The sequence below is a fragment of the Anguilla anguilla genome, chromosome 1 (assembly GCF_013347855.1).
Source record: "Anguilla anguilla isolate fAngAng1 chromosome 1, fAngAng1.pri, whole genome shotgun sequence".
NCBI lineage: Eukaryota > Metazoa > Chordata > Actinopteri > Anguilliformes > Anguillidae > Anguilla > Anguilla anguilla.
Genome location: NC_049201.1, coordinates 18,137,639 through 18,162,684, shown reverse-complemented (window position 1 = coordinate 18,162,684; position 25,046 = coordinate 18,137,639). Strand labels below are relative to the sequence as shown.

The following is a 25,046-nucleotide window of genomic DNA, read 5'->3' as shown; positions in this document are numbered from 1 at the left end:
CTGATCTGGGCTTGACTGCTTCATAACGCCCCCGTCTATGGAGTCTCATCTAGCACCTGATTACAGCAATTGAAGGGAGAACAGATGGGCCGGGCGCTAACCTTCACCGCAGCCGCAGAGCTTCGAGGCACATTATGCTGTTTTCTTCTTAACATGTAATCAGTGCAGCGGGGATGATAAGGTCCCGGTCTAGATAGACGAGCCGTCTGTGGAGATCGTACGAGATGCCCGTTCCTTCTGCCAGGTGTGGGCTTGAAACATACATAGGTGAATAACACCATCTGCGTCTGCTGCAGACCCGCAATGTGGCATATATTAAACAGGGATTACCTTCACAATAACACCAAATCCTCAGGCAGGACATGCAAACAGAGACAGCATTACCCACAGGACTGTTGAGTACTTCACCGTTTTTGCATTAGGGACACGGGAGGTGGCCAGGGAATCTAATGAGAGACCCTCAGCACAGATGAGCGTGGCCCAAAGATGTCTATGGCAAAGGAGGTCCATGTGTACGCAGGTTTTTGTTTTCACCAATTGCCCTGGCCTAATTAGCTGCATGCACCGATGCTAATTCGCTCTTAAATTAGACTAGAGTAAGATGTTTTGTGCAGGGACACAGGGGCAGCATAATTAAAGAGGAGAAGGTATCTTTTGTGATTGCTGATAGAGTGAGTCTTACCCTGGGGTCAGAGATGCAGGAGGAACTTTGGTGGGGGAGGGTGTTGGCAGTGACCAGGCAGGCTGAGGTGGCTGACCTTCTGCAGTGCACAAGGACATCAGTGTGGTGAACGTCTTATAAAACTGCAATCACAGGACTCCAATGTGTGTGTCTGTGTCTGTGCATATAGGTATGTGAATGTGCATATGTGTGCATGTATGGTTGTATGTGTATTAGGGTAGTTCTGGTACCAATTGTTAGGGCCAAATGAGGAGCCTAAATACAGCCAATCTCAGTTTATTCAGGGCTTACCAATTTTTTTCAGAATACATAAGCCATAACCTCTACCACTATTTTCTCAGTACAAGATGGCGAACACGCACATGCGGTTAAAATGTGCTTGGCAGGCTATAGAACACAAAGAATTGATCAGAGTCAATACAACGTGGAGCCTAAGCCCCCAAAGCCTGTTGGCACTAAGCTCATTGGAAGAATTCACAGTGTTTCTAGGCTATTTGATTCTTGACTTTACAATCATTAAATAACAATAAATCACAGTTTCAAAATCTCTTTTATTGAAATTTGAAAAATGGGTGAAAAATTATTCTTGGTTAAAAAAAAAAACACTGTGCAGCAATGGAGAAACTGCTGCCATTCATTGCAAGAAAAAGCAGTCTCAACTAAAAAAAACATAAATATAAGAGCCAATGAATTACAAAAATACTGACATAGCATACTAGCTCTATTCGATACTCATGTGCAATTCACTTATGACCACAGAAGAGTCTGTGCTGCCAGTACTGGAGACTAGAGTACCTTTTCACCATACCGTTCAGCACTACTGAAAACCGACGCAACCCTAATGTGTTTGTTTTGAACGTGTGTGTATGTGTGCAGTTTCGCCTCACGACAGAACAGACTCAAACCTTTGAGTGAAATTCACAAGGGAGAAAAATACAGTCTGACATCCACATGGAGGTACACTTCCACCTAGTGGCAAATCGGTAGACAAACCCCTTTCCCAAAAGTATTGGAGGGACAGGATATGGTTTACAGGGAGGGGCCACAGTGCAGCGCCACTGACCCCCACAGGACCCAACCATTCCCACGCCATAGGGCTTTAGAGCTAAATCACTAACACTGAGCTGTAATAATCCTGCTCACTCCCAACAAGAGCTCATTGACTGTTTAAGGGAGGCTGAACTGGGATGAACTCCCCTCTCGGCTCATCCTGCTGGATCCTGCGGACGCCTCCTGCCATCGAGAGGGAGGCAGCGGCGAAGTGACGGATGAGCTGTGGGGAGATGGGATTGGGGGCTGAGGGATGCTGGAGACGCGAAGGATCTCAGCGAGAGCCCGACAGTCTGGAGCGCTCCGAGTTGGGTGGAAAACCACACCGCGCTGCCGCAGAGTTTGGGGCCAGGCCCGGGTCCACCTCTGGCCAACATTTTTTCCAAGGGGAGAAAACTAGCGGCGGTTGTTCATTTTCAGACGTGAACATGATGGGGATGGCTGAGGACTGAGATGGTTACTGGTGGACGCCGTTAGGGTGGGACCCTGGGATTTAAATTCCTTACAGAAAAAGCAAACAACACTTTCCATCATTTGCCTCCTTGTTTGTTTGTTTCTTTTTTCTTTCTTTCTCAACACTTTCTACCAAAAATAAAACCAGCAAAGGCCAAGGTCAAATGACCTTGCTGTTGGGTTATGGCCATAGCAGCACCATTTTGGATTCAATTTTTTGTCCACATCGATACATTAACATTTTTGTCCAGATAGGTAAATTTGTCATCACTATCCCGTTAACCTTCCTTCACCTTTGCTTCTGCAGCTGCTTGACGAATACTGGCACAGTTAGGGATCCTGGAATGGTTGGAAGCATGCAGCTCCACCTCCATTGTTTGTTTGGTTTTGGGGACGTGCGGGAAGCTTTGGCCGGGTCCGGTTTCAGCTTCGCTGTCCGAAACGTGTTTCTGCAGAACCAGTCGACCAGCGGGCTTTCCAACTGCCAAGGGAGTCGCATATGAGGGGTGTCGGGTTCCCCGCAGGACACGGCAGGCTGGAGCTCGGAGACGCTCCCTCCGGGGGCAGGGAGGGGTGGTGGGGTGGCTGGTGTGAAATGATGGGCTGTCAGGGTAGAGTTTCACCGCAGCCCGAGGCCCAGTCCATCTTCTGAGCGCAGAGCGAGGACTGTGGCACACTCATAGCCCTTGTGGTTTCTCCCTTGATTTTCAGCCATGGTCAACAGAAACTCTATACGAAGCTTCAAGGTGAAGACACCCTTGTTAACACTTGGTAAGGATCCTGTTCCAGATGCCTTATGGGAACACTGCAGGTCAGTCAAACCTCGCCGCTCTGAAACATTGCTTTTCCAGGCAATATACATTAACGACGATTAATGATTAAGTCCTATATTATTGGACACACTGCCATAACAAACTAGGAGCTAAAAATTCTGTAGAGACTGTACCCTTAGCCATACCACAAAGAGATTCAAATAGCTCTGGAGACATAAGCCACTCAAAACTCTGTCTATGCCAACTTCCAAACATTTCCAAGCTAAAATGGTTTAAATGTTCTTGCTAATTTAGGGTTTTTAAAAAATATGAGCTGTTGTTAAAAAAATTTATCAGCATCCTTTCCAAATGTGACACCGAAAGTCAATCTAAGGGCTCTTCAGGACACAAAACAAGGTCAAAGAGTGAAGACAAGTATAATTGGTTAACAAAGCCAATTAAAGGATAACTGCTGGATGGAAGAACGCAGCTTTGCAGCACAGTTGCGACCTTACTAAAGAACTTTCTAATAATGTCAATGTAGTGATGTCACAAAGTAGTTAACACGTAACATTAATGTAGTGATTGTTGACTATTGGAGGGATGAAGGGATGGAGCCGACTTATCTGTAAAACTACTCTGGGTACCGAGATAGGAGGAAAGCAAGTCCAACCACAGGACCATGTCCCAGAGAGACAGACATAGTGGCCCATGCCCATAAGCAATGATGCTAGCAGAGCAGACAGGGGGACTTCAGGGGAGAAGCTCACACACAGACACAGGTGGACTAACCCTGTACTCATGACACAGGACATCTTCTGGAAGGAGAAGCAGCTGCCATTCTAGTGACGTGAGGGAGCCGGTAAGGATGTGGTTTTTGGAGTTTCTCACTGTGAGGACTTAAGGGGGGTGAATCACCTGTCCTGCGGAAAAGGGACAAATTGATAGTTGGGGGGATGGGGGGGGGGGGGGGAATGGGGACAGCGTGACCTGGATGAGACTGTCAATCAAATGGGTAAGAAGGACAAATAAGATATCTGACAATTGTATGGTATCCAAAGCCATTATAGACATCTTTGATGCACAATGGCTGTGCCTATAGCTATTATGCATGAAAGAAAGGCCCTGGTATGAGCGTAAAAGCAGAAAGCCTAGGATAATCACTCTTAGATGTCACCACCATCCTTCAGTAACACATACAGACAGACGTACATTCTGTGCTCTGCCTTGACTATAGTGTGTTCTGGGCTTAGTCATTCCCCAGAGGGGGAGGGGGGTGCTTGGGGCACATCACACCTCAACAGAATCAGGAATCAGGGCTCTACATGAGTCCAGCAGTGGCCCAGAAGGAGCCCCCTCTACCCCTCCCCTTCCCAGCAAGGCCAGGGAAGGATTGGAACTGCTTACCCAGAACCAAGTGGACCTGAGCCAGAGCTTAATGGAGCAGAACAGCAGAGAGGGAGGGAGCAGGAGACCTGACCCTGACATCACGCCAGAAACCTGGAGACCTCCACCTCAGCTCCACCAACATGTGTGCCAAGGCCAGGCCTCTCCTTAACTTTGGAAACAACATGTGACCGTCATACGTTTACCTTTTTCGTATGATGGTGCGCTATTCAGATCAATGAATCCGTTCGTATCAAACGTTGCTGAATTTGGAATTCCATTTTTGCATAAATATTTACAATGAACACATTCCCAGTTATTTTTTACATTCAAAGCACCTGCACCGCTTATGGGGCCAATAGCTGTCGACGGTTCAGTAGATGTTCATTCATGCGGTTTGAGTCCCACCCTGAAAGGGAAAGGAAGGCAGGCAGATGGCCACCAGAATTCTCTAATCTCTTAATTGGCAGCCAAAGGAGGATGTTGGCCTATGGTACATTCAACTCTTCTCAGTCCCCTTACAGAATACTTAAACATCCAACACCGAACAGCTCAGGATCTGAACCTATTGATTGCTGAGGAGATTTAGACAAAATTTCTGAAATGCTCTTCTGGCCCCAGTTATCATGCAAGGATCCCTCGATGTTGCTATAATGTTGGGGCAATCCAATGTAACCATTACAGGGGGTACCAACCAAGGGAGGCACACTCGCCTGGTGCATTACTGGCTGAAGGCTAAGAAAAGGCCCTCATCGATGAGGTTATCATGCAAAGCATCAGGGGCATATTTAAACCTAGCAACAGTAACATTTAAACTTGGGTTTAAAAGCATTCATCCAAAAAGCTTCCTGAAGGGAAGTCAAGTATGTGTTTCTGGCACCTGGAGCTGCTCCAAATGGGAGGGGTCTAGCACCAAAGGGTTGTGGCCGATGGTTAGGGTTAGGGGTAAGGTTAGGATTACACTAGACTCCACCCATTTGGAGGTAGGCCACTCTCCTTTGGAGCTAGACTGGTACACTTTGGAGCTGCTTCAGGCACCAGAAATACCCTTCTCAGGGAAGTTGTACCCTAGAGCCATTCCTTCACTCGATTTGAATCTGAACTTTCAGAGCCTGTACGTGAAGCTACTTCCTACCCCTCAGTAATCATTGCTCTCTGATCAGGGGTCCAAGCTTTGGAGGGAAATTGGCCAGCGCACTCATATTGTATGTCCCTTAAACGTATAGCAGAGTACCCCCTACCTTCTTGAACTGCATAGCCTGCAAATCCTATGGAGGACTGCTCCAGATCCTGGATGAAGATTGTGTTCTTCAAGGCCTAGTGTAACAGCCTCTGCTGGCCCATCAGACGGCAGCACATTAGAATCTCAAGCTGACGAGGGAATGTGCGTAGGCATGAGACAACAGACCGGGGGCGGGGGGCACCTGGAGGCCACCCACCCAGGGCAACAGAAGTGGTAACCTGGGAAAGGGCTGTATCCTGGCTTCGGGGGGCAGGGAGCACCAGGGGTTGCCCAAGAAATGCAGTGCTGGGCTGCCCATGCCATTCCGGACCTGTCAAAGCCTGGCATCACTGTGCTGCAGTGTTTCCCTCTCCACTTTCACAAATGTGATGTGATCTCAATAAATATTTCAGAGAGGTACAAAGGTACTAGTTTTATAGCTCATCTGAGGTATTTTTCTTCATCACTTTAGTGCTATACTGGTCACATTTCACACAAAAACAGGTAATGTGTGCATAAGTTTTAGAGCTCTCTGTACTCATCATTACAGAGCCTTCAGAGTCAAAAGCACACTCACTGCACATGCTCCAAATGCTCCAACATGCTGACAACAGCACCGTATCAGAGAGTTCATTCTTTATGTTTTTCTTGATTAGCCACAGCATGAGGGCCTTCAGTTTCATGTGCAACTGGGACAGTTTGTCTGGGAGGCAACTAAACAGCCTAATAAGAATCAACAGAACTGGATTACATTGCAATCCCACAGGCCAGCCTGATTCCAGAAGACTGAATAAGAATCGCACACATTCCTATCTCAAAGCCTACCCGAGTTCTCATTTCCTGGTTTTCCCTGTCATTCTAAGAAAATGGCTATTCTGGTACGGGCAGCACAACACAAGTAATTTCATAACTTACTATTAGGTTACCAAAAAAAAAACGAAAAGCACATTTAGTTTAGCTCTTTCATTATGAAGAAGGCCCAGAACTTTTTTCTCCTTCAGCTAAGAATGACAAATTTGTGTTTCTAGAGAAGTTTATCGATTTTATTCCCACATTTGTTGTTATTATAACTTTTCAGGACTAACACTATGGAATATAGCACTGCATCAGACCTTGATGGGACGGAACCTGGAAACACTCTTTTCAAGGGCAGACTTGTTTTCAGCGTGGCTCTCAATAACTTTGGAGAACCACTCGTTGAACTCCTTATGGGAGTCGAATAAGGTGTGTATGGTGAAGCGCAGCAGGGCCCACTGCTGGGAAAACCGCAATCAAAAAACACACACTGTGATGGATCTGCAGTTTTCCAACATCCAGTTCTCCACTCTGTGCTGGCACAACAACCCCCTTCAAATCCCAGTCAAGACCCTGACACATCAAATCAAAGCCAGAATGAAGCCTGATGTGTTATTGTTATGAAGCTCTTATTTTTTGCCAGTGATTCTTTGTTAGGTACTTCTGTTAAGTACTTTGAGATTAGGAAAGGCATTCTTTGTAACCATTTTAAGCACTACGTATGTGTTTGTGTACTGTACTACATGCATTGGATGGATTGGATGGATTGTATGATTTATGTTACCTTATACACGGTGCTGTTTTTTTCCAGATTCTGACACCATCACTTATGTGTTGCCATTCTGTACAAGTGATGCAATACATGTATGTGCATGTGCATGTGTGTGTGTGTGTGTGTGTGTGTGCTTGTGTGAGTGCATCTTTGAATACATGATGATTTTGAATGCAACGTCAAATCTTTGGGAACTTTCCTAGGTTGCATCAGTGAGAAATATCCAGCTGTACAAATAAACGATAATGCCAAAAAAGACCACTCACCCTGAAAATGAGTTTCATCAAAATGAGACAGTGCCTTTTTATAAATTCTGTAACCAGGGATTAAAAAGTGAAAGTGCTTATTTAAGGTTGTAATAGAATGCCACAGGTGAACTGAATAAATAACAGTCAGTCCAATGATCTGACCTCTACAACACATTCTGTAACATGCTCCATTCTCTCCAGAAAACAGAACCGTATAGAAAGGTCCAGTTATTATACCTCATGGATGACCATTTAAGAGTTAGTATAATAGCTGGTGATGCCTTTTAGTCCTTTTTAATTAAGCGGACCTCATTTGAGGGGAGTGGTTAAAGCTATAGTGACACTGCAGTCTTCGTCGATATGGGCAATCACCTTTCACAGAGCGTTCTTGGATGGGCCTGCCTCCAGGGAGGTGCTGTTTACAGTCATGGTTCTACAACGGCAGTTGCTCCCGGATTAGCATTATATAATCCTTTCTGCTGGGGGATAACAGCGAGAGGTGGGAGAGAGGAGACACAAAGCCCTGAGTTTGGGTGTGGGACGCGGGGGCGACACCTGCAGCCGTGGGGGAGTACTACGCATGAGTCCCCCTGGAGGAAAGAGGATTTGCACAGAAAGCCCAAATCCTGCTGCATGTCCCCAGAAGCAAGCAGGTCACAGGCCCCTGAGGCACAATGGTGAGGGGGGTGGGGGGGGGGGGGGGGGGGGTCCAACAGGAGGCTGTAACCTATCTGATTTGTTAGTCCACACTGTGCAAATCCCGCAGGATTCTAGGATGAAGTGAATGGCCGTGAGAACCAGCCAGTCTTGCTGCAGCGGGAGTAGAGCAATCGTTTTCAAGCACGTATGACACAGAAATGCATTTCCTGGCACAGCTATTATATCTTGTTAGTCATCAACCACTGCTTATGCCATCTTCCTTAATGGTCTTTTCAACTATATTTTCTGACCCATTCTCTTACTTATGCTTTAACCATTTCATCTTAAGACATGTAATCTTTTAACATCTCAGTAACAGATTTTCTATTGTGCTGAAAATTTACTTTAGATCTAGACTGTCAGCTGTAGTGCACAGAAGCTACCAAATCGGCCAAGAAGATGTTACAAATGTGTATCCAGATAAGATGCATGCATGCCAGTTGGTTTTGTGGAATGTACTGCAGGCTGCTTTAGCACTGGCCTAGTAGTCTGTAGAAATCTGCTGGAAGGCCATTACATGGGTCAGTTAAGCAGATTATCCTTCAAATCCATGTCAGGATACAGCTCTCTGTGTCTGAGGATTTAAGAGCTGTCCACTCCTAGTGGCTGCTAACAACTCTTCTGAGGAGGGTGGGGCACAAAATGGTGGAGTATCTGGAGCGTGTAAGCATGCGCACAAACACACACACGTGTGCACATGCACACAGACAGAAAGGAAGTGGTCCTACAAGCAGCCTGGACAAGCCATAGATCATGCAGTTAGAACACTGCTCAGCTCATGGGTACAAAAACAGTGGTAAAGCCTTCAGTCATTGGCAGGATAGAGCAGAGCACTGTTTCCCCCTGCAGGTTAGACTGGGGATTGCTGGCCCTCAAAACTCAGATCCACCTACGTCAGTATTGTTTGTATCACTTACCACACAGATTCCAGTTGATATCAATTGTAATCTTCTATTTAATTACCCTTTCTCATAAAGCAAAAATGGTGGAAAGAGAAATTCAGAAGAACAAGCGATCCTACACTAGTAACACACAAGTTGCAAAAACACAGTGATGCAAATACTGCAGCTAAGTAAATCATATTGCATATGTCCTGTTAACATTTTTCCACATGCTCCAAACATTAAGCCAACATATTTAAATAATGGTTAATGCACAAATAATATTAAAAACTCAGAAATGCGTTCATCTGCCTCCTCGTCAACTGGTCAGAGTGGAAGAGGATTACTAAAAGCAATATAACAGTACAACAAAAAGTAAAAATGAAGTGGAAACAATAGCTCTCTGAAAGGGAGTAGGCTGCTTCCTTTGCACCACAGTTACCTTGAATTTGGGACAAATCGGGTGAATTCCTGGTGTCAGTTGCTGAGCGTGGACGTAGGGGATATGATCAAGAAGGGGCCCCAGATGTTGTCCTGCTGTGGAAGGGGGAATATATCCCCAATTAATCACACAGCAGGTGGGAAAGAGGAGAAAAGGAGGAACAAAGGAAAACAGGAAGCCCTGACCTTACCACTCAGAGTCCACCATGTTTCCTGCAGCTCCTCACAGATAAAGTTGTCTAATTTTACATTTTCCCTAAATGCATTTCCTCTGTCCTTAGAAATAGCTCTGTAACCAAGGATCGAGGAAAGACTTTTCAATTCTTCCTGCAAAGACACACAGAAAAAAAACTGTAGAGAGATTCCAACAAAGTGACTGAACAAACATGAAATGACTCATCTGAAATCTAACCAAAGCAAATACTGAGTCAAGTGTTCTCTTTGCACAGTCAAATGTTCAGTGTTAAATCAATTTGTACAGACTGCATACGGTCCCCACTGGACTCATATGTACTCAGAGTTCAGTTAACACTGGACATTTTATTGTGTGGGAAAAAACAACTGTTAAAAGCACACAGTTAATATTGATGAGGCAGTGATTGAATTCCAGTCTTTTCTTCGAAAAATAAATTAAAAAGAAAAATAAATTCCTTTTAAATTGGCCTTACTGTAAAGGTTTTTGAGTTCTTCTAGGGATAATCTGCTGAGGATCAGAATGTTCCTTTGCTTATACTTTAGACAGACCATTAAACCTTGATAGCAGCAATCACATACCGCCCACTCACTACCATCTCAATTTTTCCCTTAGGTAGTCTCATCTCCACTGCCATGGTGGTCACACACCTCAGGCAGGTGGACCGGTGGTCCATAGATGCACTGCATCATCTTCCCCAGTCCCATCTCCCACTGATGCCCTTAGAGATGATAAGAAGAGGTGCGGTTACAACAGACGGCACACGCCCATTTCCTCTGGCCAAGGCAGCCGCTTTGGCGGCCTGCTTGTAAAGGCCAGCCAGTTCATGCCCTTCAGGTGGTAGCCCTTGAGTTCGCTGTTAAAGAGAGTGGGCTGAGGGATGTACTCTCGAGCACTGAGGGAGAGGCTTGTAGTTGTTGCCAAAGTGCCAACATAAATCCTTGGCCACACACAGAGAAGCAGTGCAGCTGTCCTTGGCCTCTTCTTCAAACAACCTCGTATCAGGAAAGAGCAAGCATACAGGGAAGACACACTCTCTCCCAGGTTAAAAGAAGCCATTTCCACCCTGGCATTTCTACACAGCTTCATAGATATTCTTCTCAGTTGCTATTTGCTGGAAAGTTTAAGGATGCAACAAAATGCAAGATTTAACACACCAGCATTTGCATGGAGTGACTTTTGGGAGCATCAAACTTTTCCGGGAGGTCCAAAGAGAGATACCTATGTGACAAGGGTTCTTTGCATTCCCAGAATGCATCAGGAATACATCATTTCTTTTCTTCATCTCAACTAGCAAAATTGCTCTTTAACCAAAGAAAAAATCAGCTTTCCTCCCTGCATAGCACATTATCTCTGTCAGTGGCATGATCACTGAATCACAGGCAATTTAATGTGATTCGATGTACATGCAAGACCAAAATGAGGCACAAACACAAGAGCACAATTTCTGCACGTGGTATTCCCACAGGCTGCTCAGACAGTTTTCCTCAGTCTCCGTTAATTTCATTTCATCCAGGACATCCTGGGTCTCGACAAGTCCCTAATTGGAATCCAGTCAGATCAACGGTCGCCATCTGACAGGACAGAAAAGACTTGCGGAAAGCCCCGCTGATCTGCCATTGGATCGGTCTGCAGTCAAAGCTCATTTCCCCGCGCAATTAAATTAGCACCATGCACTACGACTCTGGGGTCTCAGGCCAAATGGAAGCCCTGATCTTATTTTTATTGTGGTCCTGTGTAAACAACACATACCAATCCTAATGATTCGAACTAGGCCGTCCTGCTGAGGTAAAGGAAGGTGGGGCACCTGAAAACCCATTACCGTTTCAGCAGTCTCAATAATAAAACACATTTTACTGATACGTTAATTCGAAAAGTAATCGAATGTAAAAGCGCATACTGCACATATAGGATATTCTACAAGAGCGCATTCTTCTCATACGAACTGCACACTGTATGGTACCCATTTACTCATTAGTTTGTCTCGCTTATCCCACAGGATTTCATTAATTACTCTGTTTATTTGTGAGGCACATAATGCAGCCATTGATCCCCCTCTGTGCCTCTCTTGACTTTTGATTGGATTATCTGTGATAACCGACCTGGATTATGATGGCGACCGCAAGGTATTTCAGTTGATTAAAAACTGAATTACCATCACAAATGTCACATCTGTTGGCTTAATTTTTCACAGCTGAAGAAATGCCCGTGTTGTCTGGCCTTTCAACATTTTTAATTAGTTCATTTAATTAGTTTAATATCTCTTGAACGATTAAGGGGAGGTGCCTGCATCCATTTTTGACCCTATATAAATTCTACAAACCCTTCTAAGGCTTGACATCACAGTTTCTCCCATGTACTACCACGAACACAAAGCTCTCTTTGTCTTTTATACATACCACCATGGAAATAAGAGTTCACTTTTAGATTTGCTACCAGTGGGGCCTACATCCACCAGATTCTGAACATCATAGATACATGTGCATCTCATCAGGTCAGCAAGTCCAGCATGTAAGGAAGCTCAGAGGCATCATCTGGGGAGTGATACTTACTCTAGCCTGGTAAATCTGGTAGGCCTCCTCCGCATTTCTCAGGCTCTTTCTCAGAGATTTGTAGTGCTCCTTGTCACAGAAAAGAACATTAAACCGTTGCAGTACCACATGGGCCTGTATCACAAAATCTCAGTATCTCCCAATACATTGACACCTATGAACCATGGAATACATAACTAAAGGTTTGCTTGTTTATTCATTACAACTCATGCGAAAACAAAAACCTTGAAAAAAAACCTTGAGGACCAAAAGCAGAACCCCCCAAACACACACACACACAAGCAGGTGCGCTGTGTCTGTCCGATTAGGAAGCCACACTGCATAAAATAATTCCAACGCAGCAGATTGGAGGTTTGCCGTGTGGGCCGGGGGAGCGGAGTAGCGATTCCCTGCACCTGACAGCCGAGCTGGGAGTCCCTGGCCAGCTGCTGACAGACCCACAATGCCCCACTCAACACTGCAGCTATTTACATCTCACAATCGGGCCTGAGGAGAGGAAACAGCAGGCAGGCCTGCACATATGCACTCAGAGCACCGAGGGAGCCTGGGGTCTGGCCCTGGAGCAACGCTGCCCTCTATAGGAACTGAGGTGAAAGGCGGAGCCTGTACAGCAAGGGTAGGCGACCCTGGTCCTGGAGTGCTGGTGACATTTCTGGTTTTCGTTCCATCTGAGCCACGATGAATCCATCCAGCTATGCAGTTACAGCTTTGGATGCAGCAAAAACCAGGACCATGCCGGGCACTCAAGGACTGGGGTTGCCTACCCCTGCTGTACAGGAACAGACAGCGAAAGTATCAGGAAGCAAGCATGTGCATGGACACTTGCTTATACTATATACAAATAATGTACCATGTACATCCTCAACACACTTTCTAACAGCTTACTTATATCCAGGAGAATTTATGCAATCAATAAACAAAGAGCTCATTGAGAAACTGAAATTAAAATGTGTTTCTCTGCTTACACCTGAATCTGAAGAGACCAATGAAATATGAAATGAAAAAAGTGTTGCCATGAACCGAAATAAAAGCTACTCTGAAATGTGTTGTTTGAAAAAATAAAAAATTATGGAATAAAAGTAGTCTTTTGAAAAAAGCCACTTGAAATAAAACCTGTTATGAAATTAAAATGAAATGCAACGTTATTGCAAAAATAAATATGATTAAATATTTTATGTTATGTATTCCATAATTAATATACTCATTTACATATATTTGCATTTATTCATGTTTAATTTAGAAAAAAATGGGATTCCAAAGTTTTTGATTAATGTTATTTTAAATTATTTGTGCGGTATGTTTCCAAAGGGACAAATTACCAAGAGGGAAAACAAGCTACCTTCTTGGCACTGGTCAGGACACAGTTCTGTGCAGAAGCTTCCTGTTTGAATTGTTATAAAGAGGAGGAAAATACAGTGCAATAAATGTGTCTTCAGTGAACAAAGAAGTACGAAGCAAAACTCTATCTGCTGAAAGTGCCCATCATGCATTGGGGTTGCCCTATTTGGCCAGGGTAAGACAGACTGGCAATGAACTGCATGATGGTCAGGTCGGTTTTGTGATTCACAAGAGAAGCTCTGGTTAAGTGACGTGCCCACGGCCAGACCGGCAGGCACACCTTTTCCATTCAGTGAAGGTCCCAGCACAGGTTGGGTTAAAAGGTGCGGTCTGAGCCCCACCTCGCAGTCCAAGTCTAACTTGCCCTGCTGCAGCTTAGTGAATCTGTGCAGTCACAGAACGTCCTGCGGCTGTCCACAGAACAGGACGGTCATAATCTGTGAGAATGACTAAGGAGCCGCTTATACAACCCATGACGCCCCTACTGCTCGGTCGCTGTGGTACAGTCAGTACTGAAAAATCTTTATATTATCATCTGGCTTTCCATCACAGCTTATTGGTGAACACTTTATGCAAATCCTCTTGCTGATTTTCATTTTCATTCCAGCTCTGAAGTGAAAAAGTTCACTATATTGACCTCCATATCAGCAATTGGTGAATTTTTCCACTCTAAAATCAGTATCAGTCTCAGAAATGCCATGTCAGCCAGGCTCCACTCAATAATATTTAGAGTTAATTATATTTGTCATTAAACTATAAGATATCACAAATAAAAAGCTATTTGTCAAACTGCAATATGACATTTTATTAAGCTTTTCATTTGTATTTTGTTATACATTAAAGAAAGACTTTTGTTGACTTGTTTCAGGTTTGCGATTGCAAGCAATGTGTACCGGTGTAACCAGCGTACATTGAACAATTAAAATCAATTTGCCAACTTCAATAATTAAACAAGATTCACACTGATAATTTAAAAGGTGCCACAAACAATGCATATAAAAATATTTTTAAAATAAGGTTCGATATAACAATAGCAAAACAATTTTTTTAAATAATCAAAAAATAATAATAATTAGGCCACAACAGACCTAAAATACAATAAAATCAATTTAGGTATACATTGCATCAGAATGGTACAAAACACATTTAGCATTATTAAAAAATGTAATAGACAGCCATTTAAAAATGTTTAGTTTTGATTAACTATTCAAAACTAGTGGCAGCCCTCTTAAGAACATACATTTATGCCCAATGGCCAAATAAAGTTGAAGTGGAGTCCCACTGGAAGCAAGGTAACGATAATGTTTGTTAGTGCCACTTAGTTGTGGAAAAAGCAGTAACTTACATATGTGAACACGTGTATACTAGACGTTTCATAGCAAATGACTTAGGTGACACGGTACAATGAGCTGACTGCTTAGCTAAAGAAAAAAGGTTTCACCTTATTCAGGAGGCTGAACTTAGGTATTCCAGGTATAAATACATTTTCAGAAAATGCTTTATATTGTCTCTGATCTTTGCCTAATGTTTTTAATGGCATTTCAAAGTGGTTCTGGATAAAAACCTCTGATAAATGACAAAAACAACTGCAGAATAACAAGCCTGTGAGTATCTGAGATGTATGTGTAGCTCTAATTGAGCTAAAACAAGTTTAATGTTACTGCTTATTAGCAACAGAACAGACTGCATCTTCGAACCTGTGTTTAAGAACAAGTTCACCACAAGTGACTGAACAAGAAGCCAGGCACAAATCACACATTAGTACAACAAATCAGTACAGTTCTGGTTATTGTCTGAAATGTGATTTAAGGACTGTTCCTTAGACATAATAGTACCATCATCACTCATGTCATATAGCCTAATTAAAATCTACGGAATCCTGAATTCTAGCTTATATAATCAGTCTAATGTGGACAGCTAGCAATTGGTATGGAAATGTTATGCATGTCAGATTTTCAGGGACCAGATTCAGCTGTATTTTGAATGCCGTTTTAAAGCACACCACAGTATATCACACAGATTAAAATTATAGCCAACTGGACTTTTCCTCTTCATATTTCTGTGGGTCGATGAAGGGCTTGTCAATGGACTTAATCATCAGTTCTCCGCAGTACACACACTCTCCGGCGACAATATCGTCAATGTCCGCTTTGATCTGTTCGCGGCTCAGCTGGCCCTTGCCAAGGTTCCCAGCCTCGTCTTCCTTCAGCCGGTGCCGGGCTTTGGTGGGCTGACTGGCAGCTGCTAGCTTCTTCTGTAGCTCCTCCAGCTTGGCCTGCTTGTAGGTGGAAAGGTGAGGGCTGACCTCCTGAAACAAGCAGTCGTAGTGGAACATGTGTCCACACAGGAAGAGGTAGAAGGGGCGATTGAGCAGAGGGAAGTCACAAGAGGCGCATTTCTCCTGGGACTCCACCACCCCGTATTTGTTCCTCATCTCCTGGATGTCCTCCCGGATGCGCTTGGCGCTCTCCGTGGCCTCCTCCATCTCCTGCTTCAGCTCCTCGATGTGCTTGTTGTACTCCTCCAGAGAGCTGCAGATGGCCTCCTTAAAGTGGTCAATGGTGACAAAGTCAGGGAAGAAGGGCAGGATGTCTTCGATCTTCAGCAGGTTGCAGCTAGAGAGGCAGTTCATGGCTTTTTTCACATCCTTCTCCTCCTGCACCACGTGACGGGCAATCTTCAGCCACAGTTTCTTGCGCAGCTCCTCATCGTCTTCAGGGAGGTCGGCGCATGACTTGGCCAGATCGACATCTACCTGAACATCAGCACACAAGCAGTTATGTTAGAGAGCACTTTCAATACAATCAAAAGTAGACATTTCAAGGACATTTGTGGCATCACTGAACATGTACATCAACATATAGTATTGTACTGTAATGGTATGATAGATCTTTCACATTAATTTCAGTAAATCAGAAGTAATCCTCAAGGTACCAACATACATATCAATAAATAGTAAATGAACAGTGTACTTGTACATAACATTACAGAAGCTCAGCATTCCCTGAAAACATTACTTTAAATGAAATTGAGACAGAACCAAACTTACTTGTAGTGCCAGATCCACTGCTTCCTCATAGAGCTCCATTATCTTGTAGACTAGGACACAGGCTTGGCGATGCCCATGCTCAGCACAGAGCCGCAGAGCATACTTCAGGTCATAGTGGATGTCTGAAGAATGAGTTCCTGCTTGCTCAAGGTACCACAGCAGGGAATCTGGCTTGTACTTGGCATAGAGCGACAGTAGATAATTGTGAATAGCCTCCTCCTTCACAGTCAGCTCATACACACAAAACTCCATATACCGGATCGTCTCATTTATCTGCTGGGTGCTGCCAATCTGGCTGTAGTTCACCAGAGCCGGAATAAGTTTTTTGGCATCTAGTCTGTTCCCCATCTGGATCCAGGCATCCACAACTTTCTTTGGGATGTGCTGCATGAGAACTGGGGAGAATTTGTAAAACAACTTCTCATCGCAGTGCTTGGAGAGAACCTCCAGGGCGGCACCAAAGTCATCATGCTGGCAGTGGTGGGAGATGACCCTCTCGTAGTCTTGCATGATGACAGCGAAGTAGACCATGTCTTCCACGTTGCCGTGGCTAGCCAGCAGGTCGTAGATGGTGTTGCGGTTGTTGAAGAGGCACTCCTTGTGCTTGGCGCTGCTGAGAAAGTGGCGGAACTCCTCGCGAGTTTCCTGGAAAAGGGCATTCTTGGAGTAGTCAAACTCCAGGAGGCCCAAACGGTTCAGATAGAGCTCTGCCAGCCAAGTGACCAGCAGGGTAGTCTGCGTCTTCTCGCTGGGCTTGAGGTTACTCAGCTTCTTCATAAGAAACTCTTTGAGGGCTTCCTCCTGTTTTGCCTCGATGAACTTGAGTGCAATCTCCTCAAAGTAGTTCTGGGTGAGGGCATAGCATTTGGCGCTCTCCAAGTACCTCTTGTTCTGGAAGCAGTGCTCAGCTTCCATAGCCAGTACGATGTCCATGCACTCTGGCCGATCTCGGCAGTACTCTTTAGCTAGATCAAACTTGTTCATGCTCATGTACATCTGCCACACATCCCGGGACTCCCGCTGGATGTGGTAACGGAAGACAGCCTTCTCAGTGTAGATCCACACCAGGCCACCAATGGGATCTTTGACCATCTTCTTCAGGGGACCATATTTTTCTGGGAACACGTCTTCATAGACCACCTGACCATTCAAGGTACACACTGCTTTGACCCGGTCTGGCATTAGGAGCAGAAAATGGAACTGCGTCAGAACGATGGATATCGGCTTATTGAAGCTGAAGTCAATGTCCGACGTGTACTCCCAGACCTGCACATTGCTGAAGAGTGAATCAGGGCGAACGTAGTCCATTTGGCCATACAAGACACCATTACCCATCATCCATGCAAAGGCTTTGGGGCTGGAGCGCAACTTGGAGGTGTAGAAGGCAATCTCACTGTATCCCATATTGACAGGGAACTCCTGGAAGCTGGGGAGGAGGTCCTGGTTCTGGCTGAAGATGGAGCTGAACCCCTGCTGTTCTGAGCCCTCAGGTACCTTCCCCACAAACTGAAACAGGCGTTTGCGTGTGGTGGCAATGATGAAGTACTTGGACTCCATTCCACGCTCAACTTCCAGGCAGCAGACCGGTGCTGGCTGGCCGTCCTCTTCCAGTGCATGCACCTGCCTGAAGTACTGGTCGGGGTTGGTGCTGAAAAGGCTACCCTCTGAGGTGGAAATCTCAGCCTCAAAAATGAGCCCCTGGCTGGTGCCCACCAGGATCGGGCCGGTGTTAGCCTCTGTGCCCAGCAGTTTGTTCCAGCCTATGCTCTCAATCAGGTGACTCTTCCATCGAGACAAGCCTCGTACTTTCTGTGTGTTCCTGTTCAGGTAGAGACACTCATTCGTGCTCAAGCAGATCACCAAATGAGACCCTGCAGGGAAAATGACAAAATATCAGCATCCTATCATATAGCTAATTTCATACAAATGGAAGATAGACTGGGTTTCTCATTAACTGTCATTCAGACCCTGCTACTAGTAAGCCAACATTGTGAAAAGCACCCATTACTTCAATGTAGTTAGTGGGGCATATGTATAATTGAAACACCAAAATCGTTATTAATTATGGCTCAATTCAAAAATAGGGAATGAACTGCAACAATAAATAACCAATTATCGAAATGATCACTTGAACTTATCTGAAACAACAATAATCAATAACTCGTCATATTACTTGTGCCATGAAAACAAATTGCTCACTGCTATTCAAATGCTTAAAACAGATATGATCTGCTGTTTCCTCACAGAAATACTGTGGCTATAACTTTCCATGCATCACTTTATTCACAAACTAATCCTTCTAAAATATGCATGTGCCTTTCTGCATCACTGCTACAGAAGAGTATATTTATTACACTACATATATTTGGCAGACGCTTTTATCCCAAGTGACATACAATAAGTGCGTACCGAAGGTCATTGGAACAACTACAAAATACAGGTCCGACAAGGTACAATACTCATTCTGTAACAGGGGCGACATAGCTCAGGAGGTAAGAGCGTTTGTCTGGCAGTCGGAGGGTTGCCGGTTCGATCCCCCGCCCTGGGTGTGTCAAAGTGTCCCTGAGCAAGACACCTAACCCCTAACTGCTCCCAACGAGCCGATTGGTACCTTGCATGGCAGCCTTTCACTGTTGTGTGAATGGGTGAATGAGAGGCATCAATTGTAAAGTGCTTTGGATAAAAGCACTATATAAATGCAGTCCATTTAACAGTTATGCATAGCCATGAACGCATTAAGTCCAGTTCATACAGTAAGCACAGGCTAGGTTAGAAAGTTATGTTAAGTCAATTGTTTCAATTCATACTCATTTCCATCTAACTTGATATCTGTTTTTGCATAGGCCGTATCCCAGTGCGTCTTGCTCTGTTAATTTACATTGCATAAGACTTGAATCTAACACGAAATTAACAACACATTTATTGGTCAGTACAGACAGTATGTCTATAGCTCCTGAAATTCAGTGCAAAAATTCACAAGTCAGAGACAAAAGTGATCACATTGCTGTAAACTTCCTGTGAAAAACTGATCAGAGGAGCTATTAGTGACAGCAACAATAGATGCTGACTAAATGCACACTCAGGCAGAACCCACCCATAACATAATCCTCTATCAATAGGAGCAATTCAGCATCATCAACACCTCTGTTACATTACCTGTGGGATCAAGGAACAGCTTGTGCACGCGACTGTCATCTTTCCGGCCTAGTTCAATTTGATTTGGTTGGTCAGGCTTTCCTAGATCTATCCTAAAAAAGGGGAAAGTGCATTACACTCAAAATTGTTTACTTGACATATTTTGATTTCAACTATGGATCCTCAAATCATAAATTAAATATAGACACTCGAAGAAACAACTTTATGGTGGTTTTTATAAAACACACAAAGAAGAATATTTCACATACAGCTAGTAGCAAGCACGTCAATGAAGCCCTACACTAGGAGAATTTCGGATCTCAGAAATGTATGCAAGCAAACATGCACAGCTTCTGACTTAAGAAATGCACATATCTCAAGAGAGCAATGTCAAGTCAGTCATAAATATGAATGTATAATCTTATCAGAGAAATGTTGCATTATGTCTCACGTTCCATAAACAGCAATATTTTCACAGGAAAAATAACTGTTGGCCACTCTATAACAAAATTAACGCATATTCTGTTCACTTACGCCTTGGGCCCAATGAGGTTATTGAATATTAGCACCCATACCTTAATATGATGTCCTTCCCCAAACTCATGCATAGTTGATTATTGCAGATGGCAAAGTGGTTTATTTTTTCAGGAGGCGAGAAATCGATCCTTTGCTTGTTGAATATTGGCTTTTCTTCTTCCAGTCTTACGTTTACAAATCCTAAAGCAGGATAAAGACAATGACTAAATGCTCCTCAAGAGCAGAAATTTCTGTTCTAATACCAATTGAGTAGCTGAAGTATTAGGCGATGCTGGGATTTCATCATCGGTTATTCTAAATAATGTGCAAACGGCACATTAAGAATAATGATGCGCTAATGCATATCTTAAAATCGCAAAGTCATGATAATCCCCCTATACACTGTCTTCCAATATTTCCACGTTAGTATCGACTTCTATAAAGAACAAGCCATATGTTAATGTATGGCAGTCACTCCCCAGTTTCCTTGTTGCAGTTTTGGGCCCCATTTTTACCTGAATGTGTAATCCCAATATTACAGCCAGAGAGGCGGGTGTGTCGTTGAGCAGGGTGCCGGGAGCTCTGCGAATCCTCATATTCATCAAGTATAGACGCCATTATAACAGCTATGTTGCCACGTTTTTGGACAGAGGAACAAATCAAACCTACCCGTCGCTCCTTGTATTTCCTATTAAAATAACGAGTCGGCACTCACGCTTTCTAGTCAATTTACACGCTGTGTGTGCCTATGGCTTTGATTAATTCATAGTTTACTTCTTTCAAATGGCGATTTACTTGATGGTTATTAGATGATGCTAGCCATTTCGTGGAAAATAAATTATTATCCATGAACACCGCGCTTTAGTTTAAAAATGTACTGCTATTCCGGAATTTGAAGAACCTGGAGCGGAACAAAGCGAAGCAAGAGATTGGTCAGGTGACTCATCGTCACATGACACAGATGGAGCGCTAACTTCACTATTCCACCAGGTGGCGGAGTTTGGTCATAGTTTTTGCTTTTCTATTTATTTATCTATCCACGAGCGAGTCCCGTTGATGGTGCCATAGCTTTTTCATGGGGACCTGCTACAAAAAATAAAAAATTTATTCAATCTGTTATTTAAGTAGATAGCCTAGAATTAGCTAATTGGTAAGAATGTACTGTATTTGTCCAAAGTGACCTTTCCGGATTACTTCATATATTACTCGCTAAATTAATTTATAAAAGTATCAATACTCTATTTTATTTTGGGTTAATTTTTCTATACTTTATCTCAATCACAGAGCCATAGATACATTTGATTAATGTAGCAAAGCTACATATAGCCTATTCGTATAAACTTTCAAATGCGTTTACATCATCACGGTAAAAAATACGAACGTGCCTATTGGTCCAGAGGGAGTGGCCATGCAAATACAACCTGTTGGCTTGGGAAGTTGATACTAATGTGAGAACAGAGGGAGGGGTGTGGCAGATTTCACTTGGCCTTTGTGGTGATGAGATCGCATCAGTCCATCGTCAGTTTCAGTCCGCCACGTAAACCTGCGTTATGTGTTAATTCCATCTTTACTTTTGCTATCCGCAGTGGACGTTTTGCGGCAGTTGAAATCTGGTCATCTAATTTGGAGAAATGCCACCTCAAATGGAGTACAATTACGAAGAGACCAGGATTCCGTCCGTGTGCATTACCCATGAGAAAACTCAGGAGCCGGCTATCAACTGTATGTTGGTAGGAGATGGCGCTGTGGGAAAGACCAGTATGATTGTTAGCTATACTACCAATGGATATCCCGCGGAGTATAAACAGACTGCCTTTGACGTATTCTCTGGTAAGTTAGCCGAGTTCTGTGGTTTAACAATTATTGAGAGCAGATGACAAACAAGAACACAGCTCATGAAATTCAATTCCTTTACCCTGTTGACAATTCCAATTAATTGCTTTAATTATAATTTTAATTTGTTATTTCACAGTATGACTTTTATTGACTAAATTAAAATTAAGTCTTCGTTTTAAATAAATCAATGTCATGGTGCCACCTGTGAACATTTGCAGTGATCATTGGCTTAAACGTGGAGATATTCACAGAAATATCATCCCTCCTGAGTGTGTGCTAAGCTTAAAAAAATACTAAAATAATTGTTTCATTTTTCAGGGCTGGTTCAAGTGGATGGAACACCAGTACGCATCCAGTTGATGGACACTGCAGGACAGGTTTGAGCACTTTATTTATATTCACTTACAAATCATCCTATAGTACAAACCGAATGCCTAAAATGATCATTGAAAGTATAATTTGCATAGACCTTTTGTATGATTAAACTAGTTTTCTACTGCGATAGATCTCTTTGTGTGCACATAAGTAACCTATGCTTTGAATAAAAGTACTTTGAATAGAGATTTAATGCATGCTATAGCCTAGTCTCTGTTTGGAACTCTTCCAAATGGTTTAACAAAAAATTAAGTGTCAAACAGCTCAAAATGTATGACAATATTCCTGAAATTGTATGACAAAGATGGCTTATGTAAATATATTAGCGATATCGTATAAAAGCAACAATTGTCGTACTTTAAGAAGTGTTGTATTACAAGCCCACGGAAGTATTATATTTCAATGACTAACTCTGAGTTCAGGCCCTGTAATCAAAAACTGTCATTCAATAGGCTATTTCTTGGTTTAGTCTTGTTCATTGTAGTTTCAAAGACTTTGTAAACTTGTGCAACCAGAAGTGAATAAACTGGATTTTGTACTTTTTCAGGAGGTGTTCGATGAATTCCGCTCCCTGTGTTACGCACAGACGGACGTCTTCCTCCTCTGCTTCAGTGTTGTCGACCCCACATCCTTCCAGAACATCACAAAGAAATGGATCCCAGAAATTCGGGCACACAATCCAAACTCTCCCATAATCCTTGTTGGGACACAGTCTGACCTCCGGCATGATGTCAACGTACTCATCAACCTAGACCATTTAAAGGTGAAGCCAATCCTGAATTCACGAGCCCGTGGACTGGCAGAGAAGATCCGTGCACAGGATTACGTGGAGTGCTCTGCGCTAACGCAAAAGAACCTGAAAGAGGCATTTGACATGGCTATCTTTGCTGGCATCAAGCACAAGGCCCGAAAATCAAGGAAGCTGAAGTTTTCAGACCGTGCAAGGACTTTTTCCAAGTGTGGCTGGAAGAAGTTTTTCTGCTTTGTCTGACCAGGCAGGCAGTTACTAAAAACTATATTTATTAATTTATTCTTACTTGAACATTTGAGCCTCCCTGATGGATATGCTGCCCTCCTGAAGAGGGTTCTTGGTGAAGGACAGAATTAATGGCTGGAGACATTCTATGGTTTCTTGCTGAATGGATTCAGTCAATCAGGGAATTTCTGAATGAAGGGGGCCAAGTGTACTTCCTTGCAGTTTGATTGTGATGTTATTTAAGATTGAAGTGGATTATGAATTTTGGGTTTGGCAATTGGCAAATTTTAATGAGAGCTCCTGGGAATATTACATCGAAAACAAAATCAGGGTCTTCATTTTAAAATTGACAGGGGTTTCCTCTGTGAATCTGATTTTGAATCTTAACTTTCTGAAGGGTAACTTGTAAAGGGCATAAAAAAATTTGGATTTCTCAGTTCTCCTTGTTAAAATAACATGAGTCTGCCAATACTAAATGTACCCCACTTTAGAATGGCATGTGAAAATTCACTGCCCGTTTGTCCATTCTCCAAAAGAAGAAGCAATTCGTGCTAGAACTATTAGCCATTTCACAGGGTACTGTCTTGTGTAGTTGCACCAAGTTTTTATTAAGCAAAAGTACAAGCTAGAGACACAGGATTGTGGTAGATGTCATTTTTTGTGTATGTGTGAATGACTACCCTGAGGTGGCCACACATTGACCTGCAGGCATTGTATTCGATCAGAGACTGTCTGTCAGTCACATTTGTCCTTATCTGCAATGTGCGGTTTCTGCTGTTCCAAATTAAATGTCCCCAGAACAGTGTTGTTTTCAATACCTTAGCTTAACATGCAGTGGTACACATCTTTAGTAAAGATCTTACAGAAGGTGCCTTTTTAGCACATTTGTTGAGAATAAAACACATTAAGTGGTAGCTAAGAAAGCACCATTCAAACACTATGCAAGTCCTGTCTTTACGTTATTTTTAGTCACTTATCACAACCTTGATTCTGGCAGGATTTGCACTACAATAGGAAAATCTGTGCACACTTTTGGCAGCCAAACGTTTAGGCCTACCTGTTTGAATGAAAACGCTATTTATGCTTCTTGTAGAAGCGTCTTCAGTATTTTTTGTAAGCAATAATATTTGTTTAACAGTGATAAATGTAGCTTTTTAATGGAAATTTATAAAGAATGACATTCCCAACTGTCTTTTTTGCTAATGCATTCCTTTTTATAGCATTTTCTACACACACAATTTTCCAGCACAAATGATTTTCTCTTACTTTTTCATGTTTTTTTTTTTTTTTTTGGAGCATCATTTTTGGTGTGTGTTTATATGAAATGCAAACAAATAAATTATGAAATAAAATGACAAACTGTTGGCAGTCTTGTTATGTTTTTACATATTGCTGTCACATTTTTCATGAAATTGATGTTTAAGTACTCATAAGCTATGGGAGAGACACAATGTCAAAATTAGCTTTATGGTCAGAGGGGTGGCAATAGCATTCAAATTGCTCCAGTGCACTTTGAACATCCTATTGAGATATGTCTGGTTGATGACATTATAACTTCAAGAAGTCCCATAAGATTATCAGATAAATGTGATAAAATGAAGATTAAATAAAATGGTGAAGTCACACAGCTGAAAGGAGCTATCGTAATTGAATGTAGATGTAGTCCCTGAGACAGCTGGGAAATACAGGCACAGT

The 25,046-nt window shown here is 43.1% G+C and overlaps 2 protein-coding genes across 2 annotated transcripts; one reads left to right on the top strand and one right to left on the bottom strand.

Moving 5' to 3' along the window:
* Window positions 1-14,250: 14,250 nt before the first annotated feature.
* LOC118209555 (vacuolar protein sorting-associated protein 18 homolog) lies at window positions 14,251-21,115 on the bottom strand. Its single transcript, XM_035384967.1, has 5 exons — window positions 20,680-21,115; window positions 20,224-20,365; window positions 19,670-19,761; window positions 16,514-18,384; window positions 14,251-16,219 (listed from the first exon to the last, which is right to left on the bottom strand). Exons 1-5 carry the CDS (start codon window positions 20,780-20,782, stop codon window positions 15,491-15,493), a joined length of 2,937 nt encoding a protein of 978 aa, XP_035240858.1. The 5' UTR covers window positions 20,783-21,115; the 3' UTR covers window positions 14,251-15,490.
* A 526-nt stretch (window positions 21,116-21,641) lies between these two features.
* Window positions 21,642-24,616, top strand: rhov (ras homolog family member V). Its single transcript, XM_035408440.1, has 3 exons — window positions 21,642-21,994; window positions 22,319-22,377; window positions 22,923-24,616. Exons 1-3 carry the CDS (start codon window positions 21,796-21,798, stop codon window positions 23,364-23,366), a joined length of 702 nt encoding a protein of 233 aa, XP_035264331.1. The 5' UTR covers window positions 21,642-21,795; the 3' UTR covers window positions 23,367-24,616.
* Window positions 24,617-25,046: the final 430 nt, after the last annotated feature.

Coding starts and splice junctions, on each gene's coding strand:
- LOC118209555 (XM_035384967.1), bottom strand. CDS start 20,782: ATGGCGTCTATACTTGATGAATATGAGGATTCGCAGAGCTCCCGGCAC. Junction 20,366..20,679: donor TATTGGGATTACACATTCAG/GTAAAAATGGGG, acceptor ATCCTGCTTTAG/GATTTGTAAACGTAAGACTG. Junction 18,385..19,669: donor GCTGTTCCTTGATCCCACAG/GTAATGTAACAG, acceptor TTTTCCCTGCAG/GGTCTCATTTGGTGATCTGC.
- rhov (XM_035408440.1), top strand. CDS start 21,796: ATGCCACCTCAAATGGAGTACAATTACGAAGAGACCAGGATTCCGTCC. Junction 21,995..22,318: donor TGCCTTTGACGTATTCTCTG/GTAAGTTAGCCG, acceptor TTCATTTTTCAG/GGCTGGTTCAAGTGGATGGA. Junction 22,378..22,922: donor TGATGGACACTGCAGGACAG/GTTTGAGCACTT, acceptor GTACTTTTTCAG/GAGGTGTTCGATGAATTCCG.